Here is a 19,555-nt window from a genome sequence, read left to right as displayed (position 1 = left end):
ATACCAAGCCACTCAGTTATACCAAACCGCTACAGAAAAGTTGAAAAAGAATAAAACCGGTTGGGCAACCTGGTGTTGACCTAGGCACCAGAAACAACGACAGCACACCCTGCCCACTCAACCCTGAAAAGTCCTCCTTATTAACATCTGCGGATGTGTCCCAAAATTGGGAGAGCTGTCCTACAGACGAGTCAAGCAGCAACCTGACATAGTTATACTCATCGAATCATATCTTACAGCTGATGTTCCAGACTGCTCCGTCACCATCCCTGGGTATGTCCTGTCCCACCAGCAGGACAGACCCACCAGAGGTAGAGGCACAGTGGTATATAGTAGGGAGGGAGTTGCTTTGGGAGTCCTCAACATTGCCTGCAGGCCCCATGAAGTCTCATCAGGTCAAACATGAGTAAAGAATTCTCCTGCTGATTACCACCTACTTCCTCAAGTTATGAATCAGTACTTCTCCATGTTGAGCACCACTTAGAAGTACTGAGGATAGCAAGAGCACAGAATGTACTCTGGGTGGGGGAGTCAAATGTGCATCACCAAGAGTCGCTCGGTAGCATCACTACTGACCGAGCTGGCTGAGTCCTGAATGACATATCTGCCAGACTGGGCCTGCAGCAGGTAGTGAGGGAACCAACAAGAGGGAAAAACCTACTTGACCTCACCTTCACCAATCTACCTGTCGCAGATGCATCTGTCTGTGACAGTATTGGTAGAAGTGACCACGACACAGTCCTTGTGGAGACGAAGGCCTGACTTCACACTGAGGATACCATCCATCATGTGGTATAGCATTACCTAAATGGGATGGATTTCAGAACAGATTTAGCAGTTCAAAACTGGGCATCCATGAGGCGCTATGGGCCATCAGCAGCAGAATTGTATTTAACCATAATCACTAAACTCTCTGCCTGGCATATCCCTCACTCTGCTATGATCATCAGGCTAGGGGATCAACCCTGGTTCAATGAGAAGTGCAGGGCAGCATGTCAGGAGCAGCACCAGGCATACCTAAAAATGATGTGCCAAACTAGTGACGCAACACAGGTCTACATGCATGCTAAACAGCGGAAGCAGTATGCGATAGAGATAAGTGATCCCACAACTAATAGATCAGATCAAAGCTCTGCAGTCCTGCCACATCCAGTTGTGAATGGTGGTGGACTATTAAACAACTAACCGGCAGAGACTCCACAAACATTCCAATCTCAATGATGACGGGGGCCCAGCACATCAGTGCAAAAGACAAAGCTGAAACATTTGCAACCCTCTTCAGCCAGAAGTGCTGGTTGGATAATCCATCTCTGCCTCTTCCTGAGGTCCCCAGTATCACAGATACCAATCGTCAGCCAATTCGATTCACTGCACGTGATATCAAAAAACAGCTGAAGGCACTAGATGCTGCAAAGGCTATGGACCTTGACAAAATCCCGACAATAGCACTGAAGACTTGTGCTCCAGAACTAGCCGCACCCCCAGCCAAGCTGTTCCAGTACACTGCATCTACCCGACAATATGGAAAATTGTCCAGGTATGTCTTATCCACAAAAAGCAGGACTAATCCAATCCGGCCATTTACTGCCCCATCAGCCTCCTGTCTGTCATCAGCAAAGTGATCCAAGGTGTCGTCGACAGTGCAATCAAGCACACTTAGACAGCAATAACTTCCTCCAAGCCACACACCATCCTTATGTTAGAGAGAAGATCATTGGAACTATATTGTCTTTTCTTCACTGTCGCTGTGTCAAAATCCTGGAACACTCTTCCTTGCAGCACTGTGGGTGTACCTACCGCACGTGGACTGCAGTGATTCAAGAAGGCAGCTCACCATCACCTTCTCGAGGGCAATTAGGGGTGGGCGATAAATTCTGGCCTAGCCAGTGACGCCCACAACCCAGGAATGAATTTTTAAAACCCTGCTCACTGATGCTCAGTTGGCTTCTGCGAGGGTCACGAGGCTCCTGACCTTGTTACAACCTTGGTCCAAAGATGGACAAAAGAACTAAACTTGAGGGGAGGTGGGAGTGGCTGACCTTGACATCAAGGCAGCATTTGACCCAGTGTGGCATCAAGGAGCCTTGGCAAAATTGAAGTCGATGGGAATCATGGGGAAACACTGCACTGGTTGGAGTCATACCTGGCATAAAGGCCAATCATCTCCAACTGAGGGCATAGCTGCAGGTGTTCCTCAGGGGAGTGTCCTAGGCCCAATCATCTTCAGCTGCTTCATCAATGACCTTCCCTCCATCATAAGGTCAGAAGTGGGGATGTTTGCTGAATGATTACAGTGTTGAGTACCATTCGCAACTCATACTAAAGCAGTCCACCTCCATATGCAGCGAGACCTGGACAACATTCAGGCTTGGACTGGTAAGTGGCAAATAACTTGGGTGCCACGCAAGTGCCAGGCCATGACCCCCTCCAACGAGAGAGAATCTATCCATTACCCTTTGGCATTCAATGGCATTACAATAGCTGAGTCCTCCACTAACAACATCCAGGATGTTGCCATTGACCAGAAACTGAATTGGACCATCCATATAAATATTGTGGCTAGAAGAGCAGGTCAGAGACTGGGAATACTGAGGCAAGTAACTCGCCACCTGACTCCCCAAAGCCTGTCAACCATCGACAAGGACCAGGTCAGAAGTGTGATGGAATACTCTCCACTTGCCTGGATGAGTGCGGCTTGACACCATCCAGGACAAAGCAGCCCGCTTGATTGGTGCCCCATCCATCAACTTAAACATTCATTGCCTCCACCACTGATGCACAGTGGCAGTAGTGTGTACCATATATAAGATGCACTGCACTAACACACCAAGGCTCCTTCGGCAGCACCTTCCAAACCCACGACATCTACCGCCTAGAAGGACGAGGCCAGCAATGCATAGGAACACCACCACCTACAAGTTCCCCTCCAAGCCACACACGATCCTGACTTGGAACTATATCACCATTCCTTCACTTTTTAATTACTCTTGCTGAGAACCAACCATTGCATTGTGGAAAAATAGAATATGTGCTTTGCCCTTTTGGAGGTGTATGGTAAAATTATGGTATAAAACGTTTCAATTGTAATGCTCATTTTGAACTATAATAGTATTAACAGAATCATTTTACACTTTTGAACAAACTTAAAACTTCCATCATTGAAAAGAACAACTGATGAAATTTAAAAGAAATTATATTTTTATGGGCTATCATATTACTCAAATTTTACAAGGCACCATTATTCCATTTGATAGCCACCATTATATTATGTACCATTCCCTAGAAAGTAGGTGAGCTAGTGACCTATTCTCTGCTGCTCCTAAAATGCAGCCACTACAGAGCCGTGGGAGCAATCGTGGATTGATGTGCTGTCTTTTTTTTTCCCCCTTTGGGCCAGTTAAGGCCCAAACATAAACATAAAGATTTACAGCACAGAAGGAGACCATTCAGCCCATTGAGACCATGCTGGCCCAAAAATGTGTTATCCAATCTCATCCCACCTTCCAGCTCTTGGTCTGTAGCACATCAAGTGCATATCCAAGTGCTCATTAAATGTGATTAAGGTTTCTACATCTACCACCCTATTTAGGCTCCTCATAATTTTACACACCTCAATTAAATCTCCCCTTAGCCTCCTCTCTTCCAAAGAAGACACATCCAGCCTATTCTGTTTTCCTCATCACTAAAATTCTCCATTCCTAGAAATGTCCTTAGAAATCTCTTTTGTATCCTATCTAGTGTGATCATATCCTTCCTGCAATACAGTGACCAGGACTATATGCAGTACTCTAGTTATGGTTTAACTAGTGTTTCATACAGTTCAAGCATAACCTCCCTGCTCTTATACTCTAGGCTGGGGGCACTTCCAACAGTGCACTCGTGGAGAAGGTGGCGTAGTGGTAATGTCTCTGGGCTAGTAATCCAGTGGCCCATGCCAAATGCCCTGAGGCACTGGTTCAGATCCTACCATGGCAGCTAGTGGAATTTAAATTCAATGAACGAAAATCTGGAATTGAAAGTTAGTCTCAGTAATGGTGCCATGAAGCTATCATTGATTGTAATAAAAATCCATCTGGTTCACTAATATCGATTAGGGAAGTAAATCTTCTGTCCTTACCTGGTCTGGCCTACAAGTGACTACAGACCAACAACAATGTTGTTGACTCTTAACTGCCCTCTGCAATGGTCTAGCAAGCTACTCAGTTCAGGAGCAATTAGGGATGGGCAACAAATGCTGGCCTTGCCAGCACTGCCCACATCCCATGAAAGAATAACCTCTCTGCTCTTGTACTGTAGGCCTTGACCAATAAAGGGAAGTATCACGTATGCTTTGTTGACCACCTTATCTACCTGTCCTGCTACCTTCAAAGATCTTAGACATACATTCCAAGATCTCTCTGTTCCTTTGCACTTTTCAGAATCTTACCATTGATTGTGTAGTCCTTTGCCTTGTTTGTTCTCCCTAAATGCATTATCTCTCAGTTCTCTAGATTGAATTCAATTTGCCACTTCTCTATCTGCCTGACCAGTCCGTTGATATTTTTGTGCAGTCTGCCACACGGCCAATTTTCGTTTCATCTGCAAACTACTTCTTAATTATGCACACCTAAGTCTAAATCATTGAGATATATGCACACATCATGATCAGTTAGGGACCCAGTACTGAGCCCTGCAGAAACCCATTGGAAATAGCCTTCCAGTCACAAAAACACCATTTGACCAGAACCCTTCGCTTCCTGCCACTGAGTCAATTTTGGATCCAACTTGCCACTTTCTCTTTCTTTTCTGATCAGTCTGCCATATGGGACCTTATCAAAAGCTTTGCTAAAATTCAGATGGACTACATCAAATGCACTACCCTCTTTGTTACTTCCTTAAAAAATTGAATCAAATTACTCATATGACCTTCCTTTAACAAATCCATGTTGACTGTCCTTGATTAATCCCTGCCTCTCTAAGTGACAATTTATACCATGTCTCAGAATTTTTTCCAATACTTTGCCCACCACTGTGGTGAGACTAACTGGCCTGTAATTACTCAGGTTATCCCTTCCTCTCTTTTTAAACAACAGTACAACATTAGCAGTCCTTTAGTCTTGTACCAGGCCTGAACCCAGAGAGGATTAGAAAATGATGGTCAGAGCCTCCTCTGTTTCTTCCCTTGCTTCAGATAGCAGCCTGGGATATATTTAATCTGGGCCTCGTGATTTTTCCTCTTTCAAGGATGCTAAACACCTTATGCATAGTGAGGGAGGAAATATTATCCCATCCAATATTTCGCACTCCTCCTCAACTGCTTCATCCATCTCTCAGGAATTTGTTGTTGAAGACCGTAACTAACCACACAGTACTATATTGCGTTAAAATGCTGATGCATTGGGCGTATTGATGCTTAAGCAAATGCTTAGAGAAAAATAATTTGCCCTTTTGGTTGCTTTGATGTGTCTAGTGTGATGAGTGACATCTGATAGTATTTAGAGGATCGTTGCTTTTATGGTAGGTCTATGAGTGAAAATTCAGTATCTGATCATCAGTTTGTAACTAAACTCAACTGCTTGCATGTGCCATATACATTAGTTGCATTAGGAAATTGTATTTTCTTTCTGTCCCTAAAATGGCTGCAATGATTCTGCTAGAACAATAGTTGGTGCATTCTCTCCCACCCTGCCCCACCTGCAGTGACGGAATGGGAAAGCTTGAGCATTTACTAACCAGATGTGATCAGTTAAATTAAAATAAATAGCTGTTTGAATCATTTTTTAAAAATTAGATTTATTAAATGTATTGAAATTTCTCGTGTCCTAATCAGCTAACGAAGGAAATTGGCCAGCACTCCCACAGGGATCTGTTACTACAGGAAAACCACCTACAACAACAAACAGTGACTGGAAGGAATCCAACATGGATACAGTTTTGAAACCAGGAGCTGGATCAAGTCAGGCCCTATCCAATTCCTCAGCTATTTCAAGCAATGAGAAAATGGTGGTAGGTTTTGGCACTACTTTAAAGTGGTCTCTGATGATCCATTTCATATGGAAGCTTTCTTTGCCTATTTTACTTTAGCAAATTCGTTTCACGATACAGTCAACTCCAGATGGCAACCAGCCTTCACTTCTTCACGGCACAAAACTAAATTTGGTTTGTTCTGAATCCAAAATGTTATTTATTTTAAACATTTAAAGTGCTTTTGCTACTTGAATAATATGAATACAGTACAAGTTTTTCATGAAGGACTGAGTAAAATGTACTTTACAGCCATCCCGACTGAACATTGAGTTCAACAGTTTCAGATCATAACTTCTGACCTGTTTTTTGGATGGCAGCATTAATAGTGATTCTGCTTTCCTATTCACACCTCCTTTGTTCACCTCTTTCATTTTCTTTACTTGCCCTATTATCATCTGTTTCTGCTTTTCACTGTCATCTCTTTTGTCATTTAACCTCCTGCCTTCCACTCTACCATAGACCTTCCTGTTAGTTCTTTACTCCCCTCCATTCCCCTCCCCGACTTTCCTTGCCTTGCTTTAAAATTGTCACATCTCTAAGCTCTCAGTTCTGACGAAGGGTCACTGACCTGAAACGTTAACTGTTTCTCTCTCCACAGATGCTGTCAGACTTGCTGAGTATTTTGAGCTTATTTATTTCAGATTTCCAGCATCCACAGTATTTTTCTCTTGTGCTGAGTGCATAATGTTGTCAAAACTGGCCACTAATTACAAATTGGTTAGGTATAGCTTGGTTTTGGGGTTTATAAGCTGGTTATGAATAATTTTAACAATATCTTCTTTAATTTAGGGTATTGAAACTGGAAAAGTACTGCCATCTGTGCCCAGTGCAGTGAAACAGCTGCCTCAGTCTTATGGACCTCACCCAAAATCTTCTCTCATGGCTATTGGTTCCACAAATTCACTGGAAAGAATGAAAGACAGCACTCAGCCTCGGCCTAGTATGGGTTCAGTCTCCAACATAACTTCAGCAAACTGGCAGAGACCTATCCAGCCTCCACAACCTGCAAGCACATTTCAAGCTAGTGCATCGCAACAAATTCAGCAGAGAATTACTGTGCCCCCAAGTCCTACTTATCAACCAGCTGGTTCACCATTGTTCCCTGCTGGAGATAATAGACCTGATCCACCACTAGCAGTGGCTGTAAGGCCATTCTTGACTGATAAAGGTTCTAGACCTCAGTCTCCGCGAAAAGGACCTCAAACCGTGAATTCCAGTTCAATTTATTCCATGTACCTTCAGCAAGCTACTCCACCAAAGAACTACCAGCAGGCTGCATATAATACCCTAAACAAAACACATACTGTTAAAGCAAGTAAGTAGCTTAAATGTTTGTTCAAAGCCATTAATAATTTGATAGTTTTTATAAAGTTGTGTCTATAGTAAATTTATAATTATTACGTTTCGTATAGTAAAGTATAATTTTTGTATTTGGTTTAGTAAAGAGGTTTTTCTTCTCCTTTCTAGTGTATGGGAAGCCAGTATTGCCATCTGGATCTGGTTCTGCTACACCATCTCCTTTGCCTTTTACGTATACCCAGCCTTTGCAAAGTTCTCAACCTCAGACCAATGATGAAAACCAAACTAGTAATGAAAAATACCTAGAACATGAGAATTTGCCATCCACCAACTCAAATGTTGAAAACATCCCACGTCCTCTGAGTCCTACAAAATTATTACCTATTGTGCACTCGCCATTACGATATCAAAGTGATGCTGACCTTGAAGCCCTAAGGAAGAAACTGGCACATGCACCAAGGCCTCTGAAAAAACGTAGTTCTATAACTGAGCCAGAAGGCCCAAGTGGACCAAATATACAGAAGTTGCTGTATCAGCGTTTTAATACACTAGCTGGGGGTATGGATAACATGCCATTTTATCTCCCCAGTAACCCACAGGACTATGTTGGTGCTTTAGCAGATGCTGATAATGGAAATACCAGCCTAGTAGAGTCTGGTTCTGTGCAGCCTGAACCAATAACTCAACCTGACCTTCAACCATCATCAGACGCCAATGATAACCAGCTGCCTTCTCCTCCACATTCTGAATTAATTCAGACTGATAACAATGAGATCTCTGCTACAATAGAGGACAATAACAATAATCCCGCTGTTGTTCAAACGGAGCAACTACCAAGCCCTATGCCAGAGGTCATATGCCCAGAGGAAGATGTTCCTCCACAGCCTGCTGTGCCACTGCCCCCTCCTGTAAGTTTTGTATTTTACCTAGTATAAACTGTAAATAAAACCATGGGCATTTTTAATGCTGCATTTCCTGGGACTGAACAGCCTAGTAAATTACGATACTGTTCACAGGAACAGAGTGCAGACTGCAAGCTGAGTGTGGAGATTCGAGTTTGGTGAGTGGGGATTTTAAGTGTTATCTTCATAAAAGTCAAGTCTGAAATTAGCATCTAACTGGGATTTACTCTCCAGATAAAGTAGGGTTAAGAAAGTAAAGTAAGTTTCTTACATTTTTAGGCAGGATTAACAGGCTCCACTGCAGAGTAGCTGATTAGTTAAGTAGATGACCAGTCAAATCTGGCTGCTACAGTTTAAGCTTCAAAAGGTATAAATACCGAGGTCTGGGTGCAGCCAACAAACAGTGCAGACTGCAAGCTGGATGTGGAGATTCGAGTTTGGTGAAGTGGGGAGGAGGTGATCCATTTTTTTACTTTTTTGCATTCTTTTTTAACCCTCCAGTATTTGGTTCCCACTTCAGTGCAGTGGAAGGAGCTGTTTGGTGAGTACCTGGTAAGCTATTCTATTTATAATAAATAGTCTGTAAACTTAAGGTATGGCAGGGGAGCTCTGCCGAGTGGAATGTACATCCTGCAGTATGTGGGAAGTCATGGACGCACCACGTGTTTGAGATGAACACATCTGCAGAAGCTTGAGCTCCAGGTTTTGGAACTCAAGCGGCGGCTGAAGTCGCTGTTGTGCATCCGCGAGGTGGAGGGCTACGTGGATAGCCCATTTAGGGAGGTGGCCACACTGCAGGTTAGAAATATGCAGGCAGATGGGGAATGGGTGACCGCCAGGCAGTCTAAGAGAACCAGGCTGGGAGTGCAGGAGTCCCCTGAGACGCACTCACTAGTTAATTGGTTTTCCATTTTGGATACTGGTGAGGGTGATGGTTCCTCAGATGAGTGCAGTCAGAGCCAAGTTTGTGGCACCGTACGTGGCTCAGCTGCACAGGAGGGGAAGAAGAAGAGTGGAAGAGCAGTAGTGATAGGGGATTCGTTAGTTAGGGGAACAGACAGTGGTTCTGCAGCAATAAACGTGACTCCAGGATGGTGTGTTGCCTCCCTGGTGCCAGGGTCAAGGATGTCAGAGTGGCTGCAGAACATTCTTCGGGGCGAGGGTGAACAGCCAGAGATTGTGGGCCACTTTGGTACCAATGACATAGGTAAGAAGGGGGATGAGGTCCTGACAGCAGATTTTAGGGCATTAGAAAGGAGACTAAAAAGCAGGATCTCAAAAGCAGTAATCTCAGGATTACTCCCAGTCCCACATGCAAGTGAGCATAGGAATAAGAGAATTGAGCGATTGAACATGTGGCTGGAGAACTGGTGTAGGAGGGAGGGCATCAGATTTCTGAGACATTGGGACTGGTTCTGGGGCAGGTGGGACCTCTACAAGATGGACGGGTTGCATTTTAGGATTGGGATGAATATCCTTGCAGGGAGATTTGCTGGTGCTGTTGGGGAGGGTTTAAACTAAATTGTCAGTGGGGTGGGAACCTGAGAGGGAGCTCCGATTGGAGGGAAGCAAAACTGCTAACTTGTCTGGGGTGTGGGAACCAGGAGCAAGTATTAGAGAGGAATACCAAAATGCACAGAATACTGGGGGAGATAGATAGCACAAGCGTAGGGAATAGTACGTTATTAGGTGGGGTCAGAGTAAGAGAGAAAGTAATAAAGTCTGAATCAGGGTTAATGTGCATGTATGTGATTGCACGGAGTGCGATTAATAAGACTGCTGAGGTACAGGTGCAGATTGCCATGTGGAAATATGATGTGGCTATAACAGAGAGCTGGCTCAAAGAAGGGCAGGACTGGTTAAATATTCCTGGATACCAGATGTTCGGGAAAGATAGGAATGGGGGGAAAAGGGGGAGGGGTGGCAGTATTGATTAAGGAGAGCATTGTGGTGCTGCAGAAAAAGGATTTCACAAAGGGGTCAAGGACAGAATCAATTTGGCTGGAGCTAAGGAACAAAAAAGGTGCTGTTACATTGCTCAGTGTTGTCTATAGGCCACCTGCTAGTGGGACGGACATGGAGGAATAAATTTGCAAGGAAATTACAGAGAGGTGCAAAAATTATAGAGTAGGTATGATGGGGAACTTTAATCATCCAAACATAGACTGGGATAATAGGAATGTAAAGGGCAGTGAGGGACAAGAGTTCCCTCGAGTGTGTTCAGGAAAATTTTCTACAGCAGTATGTTGCTAGTCCAACATGAAAGGAGGCACTGCTAGACCTGGTTCTTGGAAATGAGGTGGGCCAACTGGATCAAGTATCTGTGGGAGATCATTAAGGCTGACTGTGGAAAAGGACAAAGAGCAATCCAGGGTAAGTATAATTAACTGGAAGGAGGCCAACTTCAATGGGGTAAGAATGGAGCTGGGGCAAATAAATTGGAGTCAAAAATTGGCAGGAAAACTGGTAGCTGAACAATGGCCTACCTTCAAAGAAGAGATAGTTTGGGCACAGTCAAGGTATGTTCCCTCAAAGGGGAAAAGTAAGGCAAACAAATTCAGAGCTCCCTGGATGACAAAAGAGGTAGAGATTAAGATAAAGAAGAAAAAGTGTGCTTATGACAGATGCCAGGTAGAAAATACTATTGAGAGCCAGGTTAAAAGTATAGAAGGTCCAGAGGAGAAGTAAAAAAGCAAATAAGAGAAGCAAAGAGAGAGCATGAAAAGAGACTGGCAGCTAGCATTAAAGGAAATCCCAAAGTTTTCTATAGGCATATAAATAGTAAAAGGGAGGTTAAAGGAGGAGTGGGGCAGATTAGGGACTGTACAGGGCATTTACACATGGAGGCAGAGGGCATAGCTGAGGTATTAAATGAATACTTTGCATCTGTCTTTACCAAGGAAGAAGATGCAACCCAGACAGTGTTGAAAGAGGAGGTAAGTCAGACATGAGGGCTTTAAAATTGATAAGTATTAGATAGGCTGTCTGTACTTAAAGTGGATAAAGCAGCAGGGCCAAATGAGATGCATCCAAGGATACTGAGGGAAGTGAGGGTGTAAATCGCAGAGGCACTGGTCATAGTTTTTCAGTCTTCCTTAGACCCGGGGGTGGTGCCAGAGGACTGGAGGTTTGCAAACGTTGCACCCTTGTTCAAGAAAGGGTTTTAAGATAAGCCCAGCAATTACAGGCCAGTAAGTTTAATTTTGGTGATGAGAAAACTTATAGATAAAAAAAATTAGGGACAAGATCAATAATCATATGGACAAATATGAGTTAACTAAGAAAAGCCAGCATGGATTTCGTAAGGGAAAATCATGTTCGACTAACTTGCTGGAGCTTTTTGAGGAGATAACAGTGAGGGTTGATGAGGACAATGCTGTTGATGTGGTATACATGGACTTTCAAAAGGCATTTGATACAATGCCATACAACAGACTTGTGAGCAAACTTGTAGCTCATGGAATATAAAGGGCGGAGGCAACATGGATAAGAAATTGGCTGGGTGACAGGAAACAAAGAGCAGTGATTAATGGATGTTTTTCCGGCTGGGGAAAGGTTTGTAGTGGAGTTCCCCAAGGGTTAGTGTTGGGACCCTTGCTTTTCCTGATGTGTATTAATGACCTCGACCTTGGTGTACAGAGCACAATTTCGAAATTTGCAGATGATATGAAACTTGGAAGCAATGTGAACTGTGAGGAGGATAGTGTAGAACTTCAAAAGGACGTAGACAAGTTGGTGGAATGGACAGACAGATGGCAGATGATGAACAATGCAGAGAAATATGAAGTGATTCATTTTGGTAGGAAGTACATGGAGAGACAATACAGAATAAAGGGTTCAATTCTAAAGGGGGTGCAGGAGCAGAGGGACCTAGGTGTGTATGTGCATAACTCATTGAAGGTGGCAGGACAGGTGGCGAGAGCGGTTAATAAAGCATCCAGTATTCTGGGCTCTATTTATAGATGCATAGAGTACAAGAGCAAGGAAGTTATGTTGAACTTGTATAAGACACGAGTTTGGCCTCAGTTGGAGAATTGCATCCAATTCTGGGTGCCACACTTGAGGAAAGGCGTGAGGGCATTGGAGAGAGTATAGAAAAGATTCATGAGAATGGTTCCAGGGATGAGGAACTTCAGATATGAAAATAGATTGGAGAAGTTTGGACTGTTTTCCTTGGAGAGGCGAAGGCTGATAGGTGATTTGATAGAGGTGTACAAAAGCATGAGGGGTCTGGACAGAGAGAAACTGTTCCCACTTGTGAAAGGATCGAGAACGAGAGGGCACAGGTTTAAAGTATTTGGTAAGAGAAGCAAAAGTGACATGAGGAAAAGCTTTTTCACGCAGCGTGATTAAGGTCTGGAATGCGCTGCCTGAGAACATGTTGGTGGAGGCAGTTCAACTGAAGCATTTAAAAGGGAATTAGACTGTTATATGAAAAGGAAGAATGTGCACAGTTATGAGGAGAAGGCAGGGGAATGAAACTGGGAGAGTTGCTCTTCCAGAGCGCCGGTGCGGACACGATGGGCCAAATGCCGCCCTCCTGTGCTGTAACAATTCTGTGAATAGGAGTAGCCCCTCAAGCCTATTCTGCCATTTAATGATATCATGGCTGATCTGTAACCTAACTGCAAGTACACATAAAATCTTAAATTTTAAATCCAATCCAGGCTTATGGATGCAAATCTCTTTGCTCGCTGGAAAAGCTCTGAAATGAGTTTGGGTAGTTTCAGCTGGATATGTGCCCACAAGTCAACTCTACCCCTAAGCTGGCATTAAATTGGAAATCTCTTTTAGCCTAAGTGCGTGCTTGATATGGGAAGTAGAATTGATGTATCAGAGGAGATCTTCTGAGTTTGGGAGAGGATAGAGCAACGCTTTGCATCGAGCCATGTGATACGTGGATATCCTTTCACAAATTTTATCCAAAACATTAGAAATCTTTGTTATTGCTATTAAAGAACATGTTACTGAAAATTGTCTCTAAAGTACAATGTTCCATCTATATGACTGCTTTCGATTGTATGTCGATGGTTTGGACTGAGACAGGGAACATAATCTTGACATGTACTGATTAGATAAAAGTTGAGGATTTGGCAAACAGCAAGGAGGAAATAAATTGGTTAGTGAAGTTGCCAGACAGATGACTGGTACAATTTATGTAGAAATTCATACAAGTTTTAATAAATAAAAGGCCATTTGGCTTGTCGGGTGAGGGCTGGCTCTGGTACCCAAAACACCTGGAGAGTCTTGTCCAAACGAGCGATCTTTATTACAAGCATGCAAGGAGAAGCCCTACTCTCACGATTGATCGTAGGGATTCTACTAGTCCAATGTTTGAGCAGTCATTTTATACAGTTACAGGAGGTTTACTGACAAGCTGCTTCTTTAATTGCATCATCTCCAAGCTACTATCTTCCCTAATCCCATCCTGCCTTGATCATATTATTCACCTTGCCAACCTCTTAATTAAGTTATTCATGTGATTCCCTGTGTTTTACCCCCTGACCTCATCTACCTCTTGATTAGATTATTCATGTGGTTCTCTGTGTCTCTAGACAAGCTTTTCTCAAATTTCAGGGGCTTAAGTTTTATGCCAAGTTTCCTATGATCCCCATAGGCCAGTCTGCCCTTACAGGCTCAACCAGTCCATGTCTGTGATTACACTCCATGTGAGCAAATAATGCTAATCACATTTACCACACCCTTCATCTTTTTTCATCTACCTAGCCACTCTAATCTTGAATGTTGACGTTTCTTCCCAACCACTAATTCTGGAAGTGCATTCCATAGATTTTCTATCTCTAAATTTCTCTTGTTCCCTGTATACAATGCTGTCTTAAAGTTGTATATGAACACACCATTACCTCTTCCTTTTTATATACTATACCTTGTGATAAAACCAAGAATTCCATTAGCTTTGTTTGCAAATGTATCAACTTGAAGTGCAGCCTCTAATGTCCTGTAAACCTGCAGCCTCAATCCCTTGGCTGTTTGGCAGCACCAAGTTTACTTCCATTCAGAGTATAATTACTGCTGGGTTTTTAAAATCTGTTCTTATCCAGTCTGATATTCTAGTTTTTGTACTGACTGTTTCCCCTTTCCAGTTGGATTTTAAATGTTCTCACATTGTGGTCAGTGCTCCCAGGGTGTTTACTCACATTTGGTTCATCTATCTGATTTATTTCATTGTACATAACCAGATCTGGCAATGCTCTGTCCTCATACTGCTTAAAGGAAGATTTTAAGAATTCTGTTCCCTTTTCTCTATTTACTTCTCTGTCCTGGTAGATAAGTGGGTAATTAAAATCTCCCTGAACAATAGTTTTGTTCCTACTTATCTCCAATTAGAGTGACTGACTGCAGATTTCCTGATGGACTTTATTCTCTCAATTTGGAGGTCTGCATTATTCTCCTACCAATGTTGCAAGCCTTTTTTTTTTAGTCTTTCAGATCCAATCATTTTGACTCTGTCCCCTCCATGTCTACATCAACCCTCTCCATCGCATGTATTCCCTCTCATCCCAATAAGTCTCCTTTCCTAGTCTTTATATCCCTGCTAAATATACTTGTTGTGGAGAGGTTTGGGGTAATGCATTTTGGGAGAAACAGCAAAGAATGAGCGTATATAATCAATGAAAAGACTTTTAAGAGTGGAGGGACAAAGCCATTAGGGCTTCATAGACATAATTCCTTGAAAGTGAAAAGCCAATAGCATTTTGGGTTTTATAAACAAAAACAGAGGGGTAGCAATTTTGTTACAAGGCCATAGTTAGTCCAAATTACAACAGTGACATTTCAAAGGTTTTAGTTGGCTTTGAACACTTTGGGATGTCCCGACAGTATGAAATCCATTATATAAATGCAAATTAATTTTTTGTTTCTCTTTTCTCACATAATTGGGGTATTGTTTGTTGTTTTAGGCAGGTCATTAAAAGGACAATTAAGCCATAGGGAGCATATAGCTGAGATTCATCAGGATGATATCTGGGATAAGATACTAGTTGTGAGAAGAGACTTAGACTAGTATTATTTCCACTGGAGCAAAGAAGGCAAAGGGGAGATTTAATAAAGGTTTTAAGATTACAAAGGCTTTAACGTGAATAGGTAAAGACCATTTCCGCTGGTTGCAGTTTCACTGATGAGGGGTCATCAATTTAAATTTGTGTCTGAGTGTGAGAACAGGTGTTTGGAAAATGCCTTGCATAGAGAGAGGGTAAGCATGATTATGGGGTAGTGAGGGAAGAGACAATAACATACATTTTAAGGGAAGTTTGGATAAACTTTTGATGCAAAGGCAAATAAAGGGCTACAGAAAGTAAGTCTTAAACCCCTGCTCTGCTGAATTAACTGATCTCAATCAGGGTGCTTTGTGGGTGCTATAGCTGACCTTGGCCCTTAATGAAGGGAAAATTAGAAGTACTTATACCTATCAAGCAGGGGAAGGGACAAAATTCAAAAACATAACCAGGGAAGTAGATATTCTTGTATTTTCTGTTAGATTTAGATTTAGCATCACTAAAGGGTAAACAATTGGGGGAATGTAGCTTTAAACTTGAGCAATTTGTGTTTACTGATGTTTGTATATGAAAGGGCAGTAATTTATCACTACATGCTGCCATTTTATGTTGAATCTTGATATTAGATTAAAGGTGCATGTTTTTTTTTAAAAGATTGCTTTAAATAAAAGGGATTTTCCTTTTCAACAGTTAGTAATCTATTGCACAATGCTGTTGCAGTGCAGTAAACCTCGACTTCATTCTGACTCAGCATAAAGTTTGGAGATACTTGCACCTCAAACATACAACTTTAAATTCTGCAGTAACATTTCTACACTTTTGAAGTTGCCTGTTTTAATTTTGAAAACCAATCCACTATGTAATTTTTCTTACTTTGCAGCCATGTAAGTTATTCCCCAACCCCTGCCCACTTTTCTTAAAGAAAGCTGCTGCTGGGTGGTCATGGGAAAATGAGCTTCCAAATTCTGTTGTATTAATTGTTGAGTTTTCTTCTAACATCACTGTATTTCCTCAGATTAAACGTACAAATTTAAAAAAGCCTGATTCAGAAAGGACAGGTTGTGGGATGAGGGTAAAATTCGATCCTCTAGCTTTACTCCTCGACGCTTCTTTAGAAGGAGAATTTGACCTTGTGCAGCGCATCATTTATGAGGTATCTCTTCTGCATTATTTTTGTATTGTCATTTGTTAGATTCTGCATTTCAAATTCCCACACAATAGAATGTAATGTTTAAACATTTACTCAATATGTTTAGTACTCAAAATTTTTTGTTCTTGGCCAGGTTAATGATCCCAGTAGACCTAATGACGAAGGGATTACACCATTACACAATGCAGTGTGTGCTGGTCACCATCATATTGTGAAATTCCTTGTTGATTTTGGTGTAAATGCAAATGCAGCAGACAGTGATGGATGGTAAGCTTGAGATGTTCTTGTGACATGAATATTGGTTGAAATGTTGTTTGATAAGTATTTAAACCAAGCTGATGTAATGTGTCCTCAATTCAACTTTCAAGCTCTCGTTATAATTGTAAATTTCTGTATCGCAAAAGTTTCCAATGAGGTGGTTGAAACTAGACCTGTGAACGCTGACCTTCTGTGCATTTTCTTTATCTTTGCTCTCACCTCTTTCTCACCATTGGGAGTCTTCAGCCACCTTGGCCTTGATCTCCATGGACTGAAACTTTTCTCTTGTTCTTTCACGCTTCCTTTTTCTTTTTTTTCTTCTTGCTCTTCACCCTCCCTTCCCCCACCTCCACTCTTCTGCGCTCTGTTTTTCTCTAATGTTTCCTTTTTTCTCTATTTTCCTTTTTTCTCTTCCTCTGTCGCATTTTTCTTTCTCAATTGCCCATATTCTCTTATGTCTCTGTCTCTTTTGGTCCTTTTTTCTCTCTCCCTCTCGCTGTCTGTCTCTGCCTCCCTCCCTCTCTCTGTCTCTGCCTCCCTCCGCCTCTCTGTCTGTCTCTGCCTCCGACTCCCCCTCTCTGTCTCTGTCCGCCTCCCCCCCCCGCTCCGTCTGCGTCTCCCCCCCCCGCTCCGTCTGCGTCTCCCCCCCCCGCTCCGTCTGCGTCTCCCCCCCCCGCTCCGTCTGCGTCTCCCCCCCCCCCCCCGCTCCGTCTGCGTCTCCCCCGCTCCGTCTGCGTCTCCCCCCCCCCCGCTCCGTCTGCGTCTCCCCCCCCCCCCGCTCCGTCTGCGTCTCCCCCCCCCCGCTCCGTCTGCGTCTCCCCCCCCCCGCTCCGTCTGCGTCTCCCCCCCCCCGCTCCGTCTGCGTCTCCCCCCCCCCGCTCCGTCTGCGTCTCCCCCCCCCGCTCCGTCTGCGTCTCCCCCCCCCGCTCCGTCTGCGTCTCCCCCCCCCGCTCCGTCTGCGTCTCCCCCCCCCCCCCGCTCCGTCTGCGTCTCTCTCCCCCCCCCCCACTCCGTCTGCGTCTCCCCCCCCCCGCTCCGTCTGCGTTCCCCCCCCCCCCCGCTCCGTCTGCATCTCCCCCCCCCCGCTCCGTCTGCATCTCCCCCCCCCGCTCCGTCTGCGTCTCCCCTCCCCGCTCCGTCTGCGTCTCCCCTCCCCGCTCCGTCTGCGTCTCCCCTCCCCGCTCCGTCTGCGTCTCCCCTCCCCGCTCCGTCTGCGTCTCCCCTCCCCGCTCCGTCTGCGTCTCCCCTCCCCGCTCCGTCTGCGTCTCCCCTCCCCGCTCCGTCTGCGTCTCCCCTCCCCGCTCCGTCTGCGTCTCCCCTCCCCGCTCCGTCTGCGTCTCCCCTCCCCGCTCCGTCTGCGTCTCCCCTCCCCGCTCCGTCTGCGTCTCCCCTCCCCGCTCCGTCTGCGTCTCCCCTCCCCGCTCCGTCTGCGTCTCCCCTCCCCGCTCCGTCTGCGTCTCCCCTCCCCGCTCCGTCTGCGTCTCCCCCCCCCCCCCGCTCCGTCTGCGTCTCCCCCCCCCCCCGCTCCGTCTGCGTCTTCCCCCCCCCCCCCCCGCTCCGTCTGCGTCTCCCCCCCCCCGCTCCGTCTGCGTCTCCCCCCCCCCGCTCCGTCTGCGTCTCCCCCCCCCCGCTCCGTCTGCGTCACCCCCCCCCCGCTCCGTCTGCGTCACCCCCCCCCCGCTCCGTCTGCTTCTCACCCCCCCCCGCTCCGTCTGCTTCTCACCCCCCCCCGCTCCGTCTGCTTCTCACCCCCCCCCCGCTCCGTCTGCTTCTCACCCCCCCCCCCGCTCCGTCTGCTTCTCACCCCCCCCCCGCTCCGTCTGCTTCTCACCCCCCCCCCGCTCCGTCTGCTTCTCACCCCCCCCCGCTCCGTCTGCTTCTCACCCCCCCCCCGCTCCGTCTGCTTCTCACCCCCCCCGCTCCGTCTGCGTCTCCCCCCCCCCCCCCCCGCTCCGTCTGCGTCTCCCCCCCCGCTCCGTCTGCGTCTCCCCCCCCCGCTCCGTCTGCGTCTCCCCCCCCCCCGCTCCGTCTGCGTCTCCCCTCCCCGCTCCGTCTGCGTCTCCCCTCCCCGCTCCGTCTGCGTCTCCCCTCCCCGCTCCGTCTGCGTCTCCCCTCCCCGCTCCGTCTGCGTCTCCCCTCCCCGCTCCGTCTGCGTCTCCCCTCCCCGCTCCGTCTGCGTCTCCCCTCCCCGCTCCGTCTGCGTCTCCCCTCCCCGCTCCGTCTGCGTCTCCCCTCCCCGCTCCGTCTGCGTCTCCCCTCCCCGCTCCGTCTGCGTCTCCCCTCCCCGCTCCGTCTGCGTCTCCCCTCCCCGCTCCGTCTGCGTCTCCCCTCCCCGCTCCGTCTGCGTCTCCCCTCCCCGCTCCGTCTGCGTCTCCCCCCCCGCTCCGTCTGCTTCTCACCCCCCCCGCTCCGTCTGCTTCTCACCCCCCCCGCTCCGTCTGCTTCTCACCCCCCCCGCTCCGTCTGCTTCTCACCCCCCCCGCTCCGTCTGCTTCTCACCCCCCCCGCTCCGTCTGCTTCTCACCCCCCCCGCTCCGTCTGCTTCTCACCCCCCCCGCTCCGTCTGCTTCTCACCCCCCCCGCTCCGTCTGCTTCTCACCCCCCCCGCTCCGTCTGCTTCTCACCCCCCCCGCTCCGTCTGCTTCTCACCCCCCCCGCTCCGTCTGCTTCTCACCCCCCCCGCTCCGTCTGCTTCTCACCCCCCCCGCTCCGTCTGCTTCTCACCCCCCCCGCTCCGTCTGCTTCTCACCCCCCCCGCTCCGTCTGCTTCTCACCCCCCCCGCTCCGTCTGCTTCTCACCCCCCCCCCGCTCCGTCTGCTTCTCACCCCCCCCGCTCCGTCTGCTTCTCCCCTCCCCCCCGCTCCGTCTGCGTCTCCCCCCCCGCTCCGTCTGCGTCTCCCCCCCCCGCTCCGTCTGCGTCTCC

At 46.4% G+C, this 19,555-nt stretch overlaps 1 protein-coding gene across 6 annotated transcripts in view; it reads left to right on the top strand.

Moving 5' to 3' along the window:
- The window catches only part of ppp1r13bb (protein phosphatase 1, regulatory subunit 13Bb), a 120,569-nt gene that overhangs the window by 79,531 nt on the left and 21,483 nt on the right, over positions 1 to 19,555 (top strand). For 3 of the 6 annotated variants that reach the window (XM_068039016.1, XM_068039013.1, XM_068039014.1), the window contains exons 10-15: positions 5,810 to 5,985; positions 6,796 to 7,321; positions 7,474 to 8,213; positions 8,709 to 8,759; positions 16,239 to 16,376; positions 16,507 to 16,640. In XM_068039016.1, the coding sequence (XP_067895117.1) occupies positions 5,810 to 5,985; positions 6,796 to 7,321; positions 7,474 to 8,213; positions 8,709 to 8,759; positions 16,239 to 16,376; positions 16,507 to 16,640 (1,765 nt within the window). The remainder of the gene's footprint in view (positions 1 to 5,809; positions 5,986 to 6,795; positions 7,322 to 7,473; positions 8,214 to 8,708; positions 8,760 to 16,238; positions 16,377 to 16,506; positions 16,641 to 19,555) is intronic. The other 3 variants (XM_068039018.1, XM_068039015.1, XM_068039017.1) reach the window with 1 other exon arrangement.

Source organism: Heterodontus francisci, chromosome 9, assembly GCF_036365525.1.
Source record: "Heterodontus francisci isolate sHetFra1 chromosome 9, sHetFra1.hap1, whole genome shotgun sequence".
NCBI lineage: Eukaryota > Metazoa > Chordata > Chondrichthyes > Heterodontiformes > Heterodontidae > Heterodontus > Heterodontus francisci.
The sequence above is the reverse complement of the archived record's forward strand: the minus strand, read 5'-3'. Positions and strand labels throughout refer to the sequence as shown.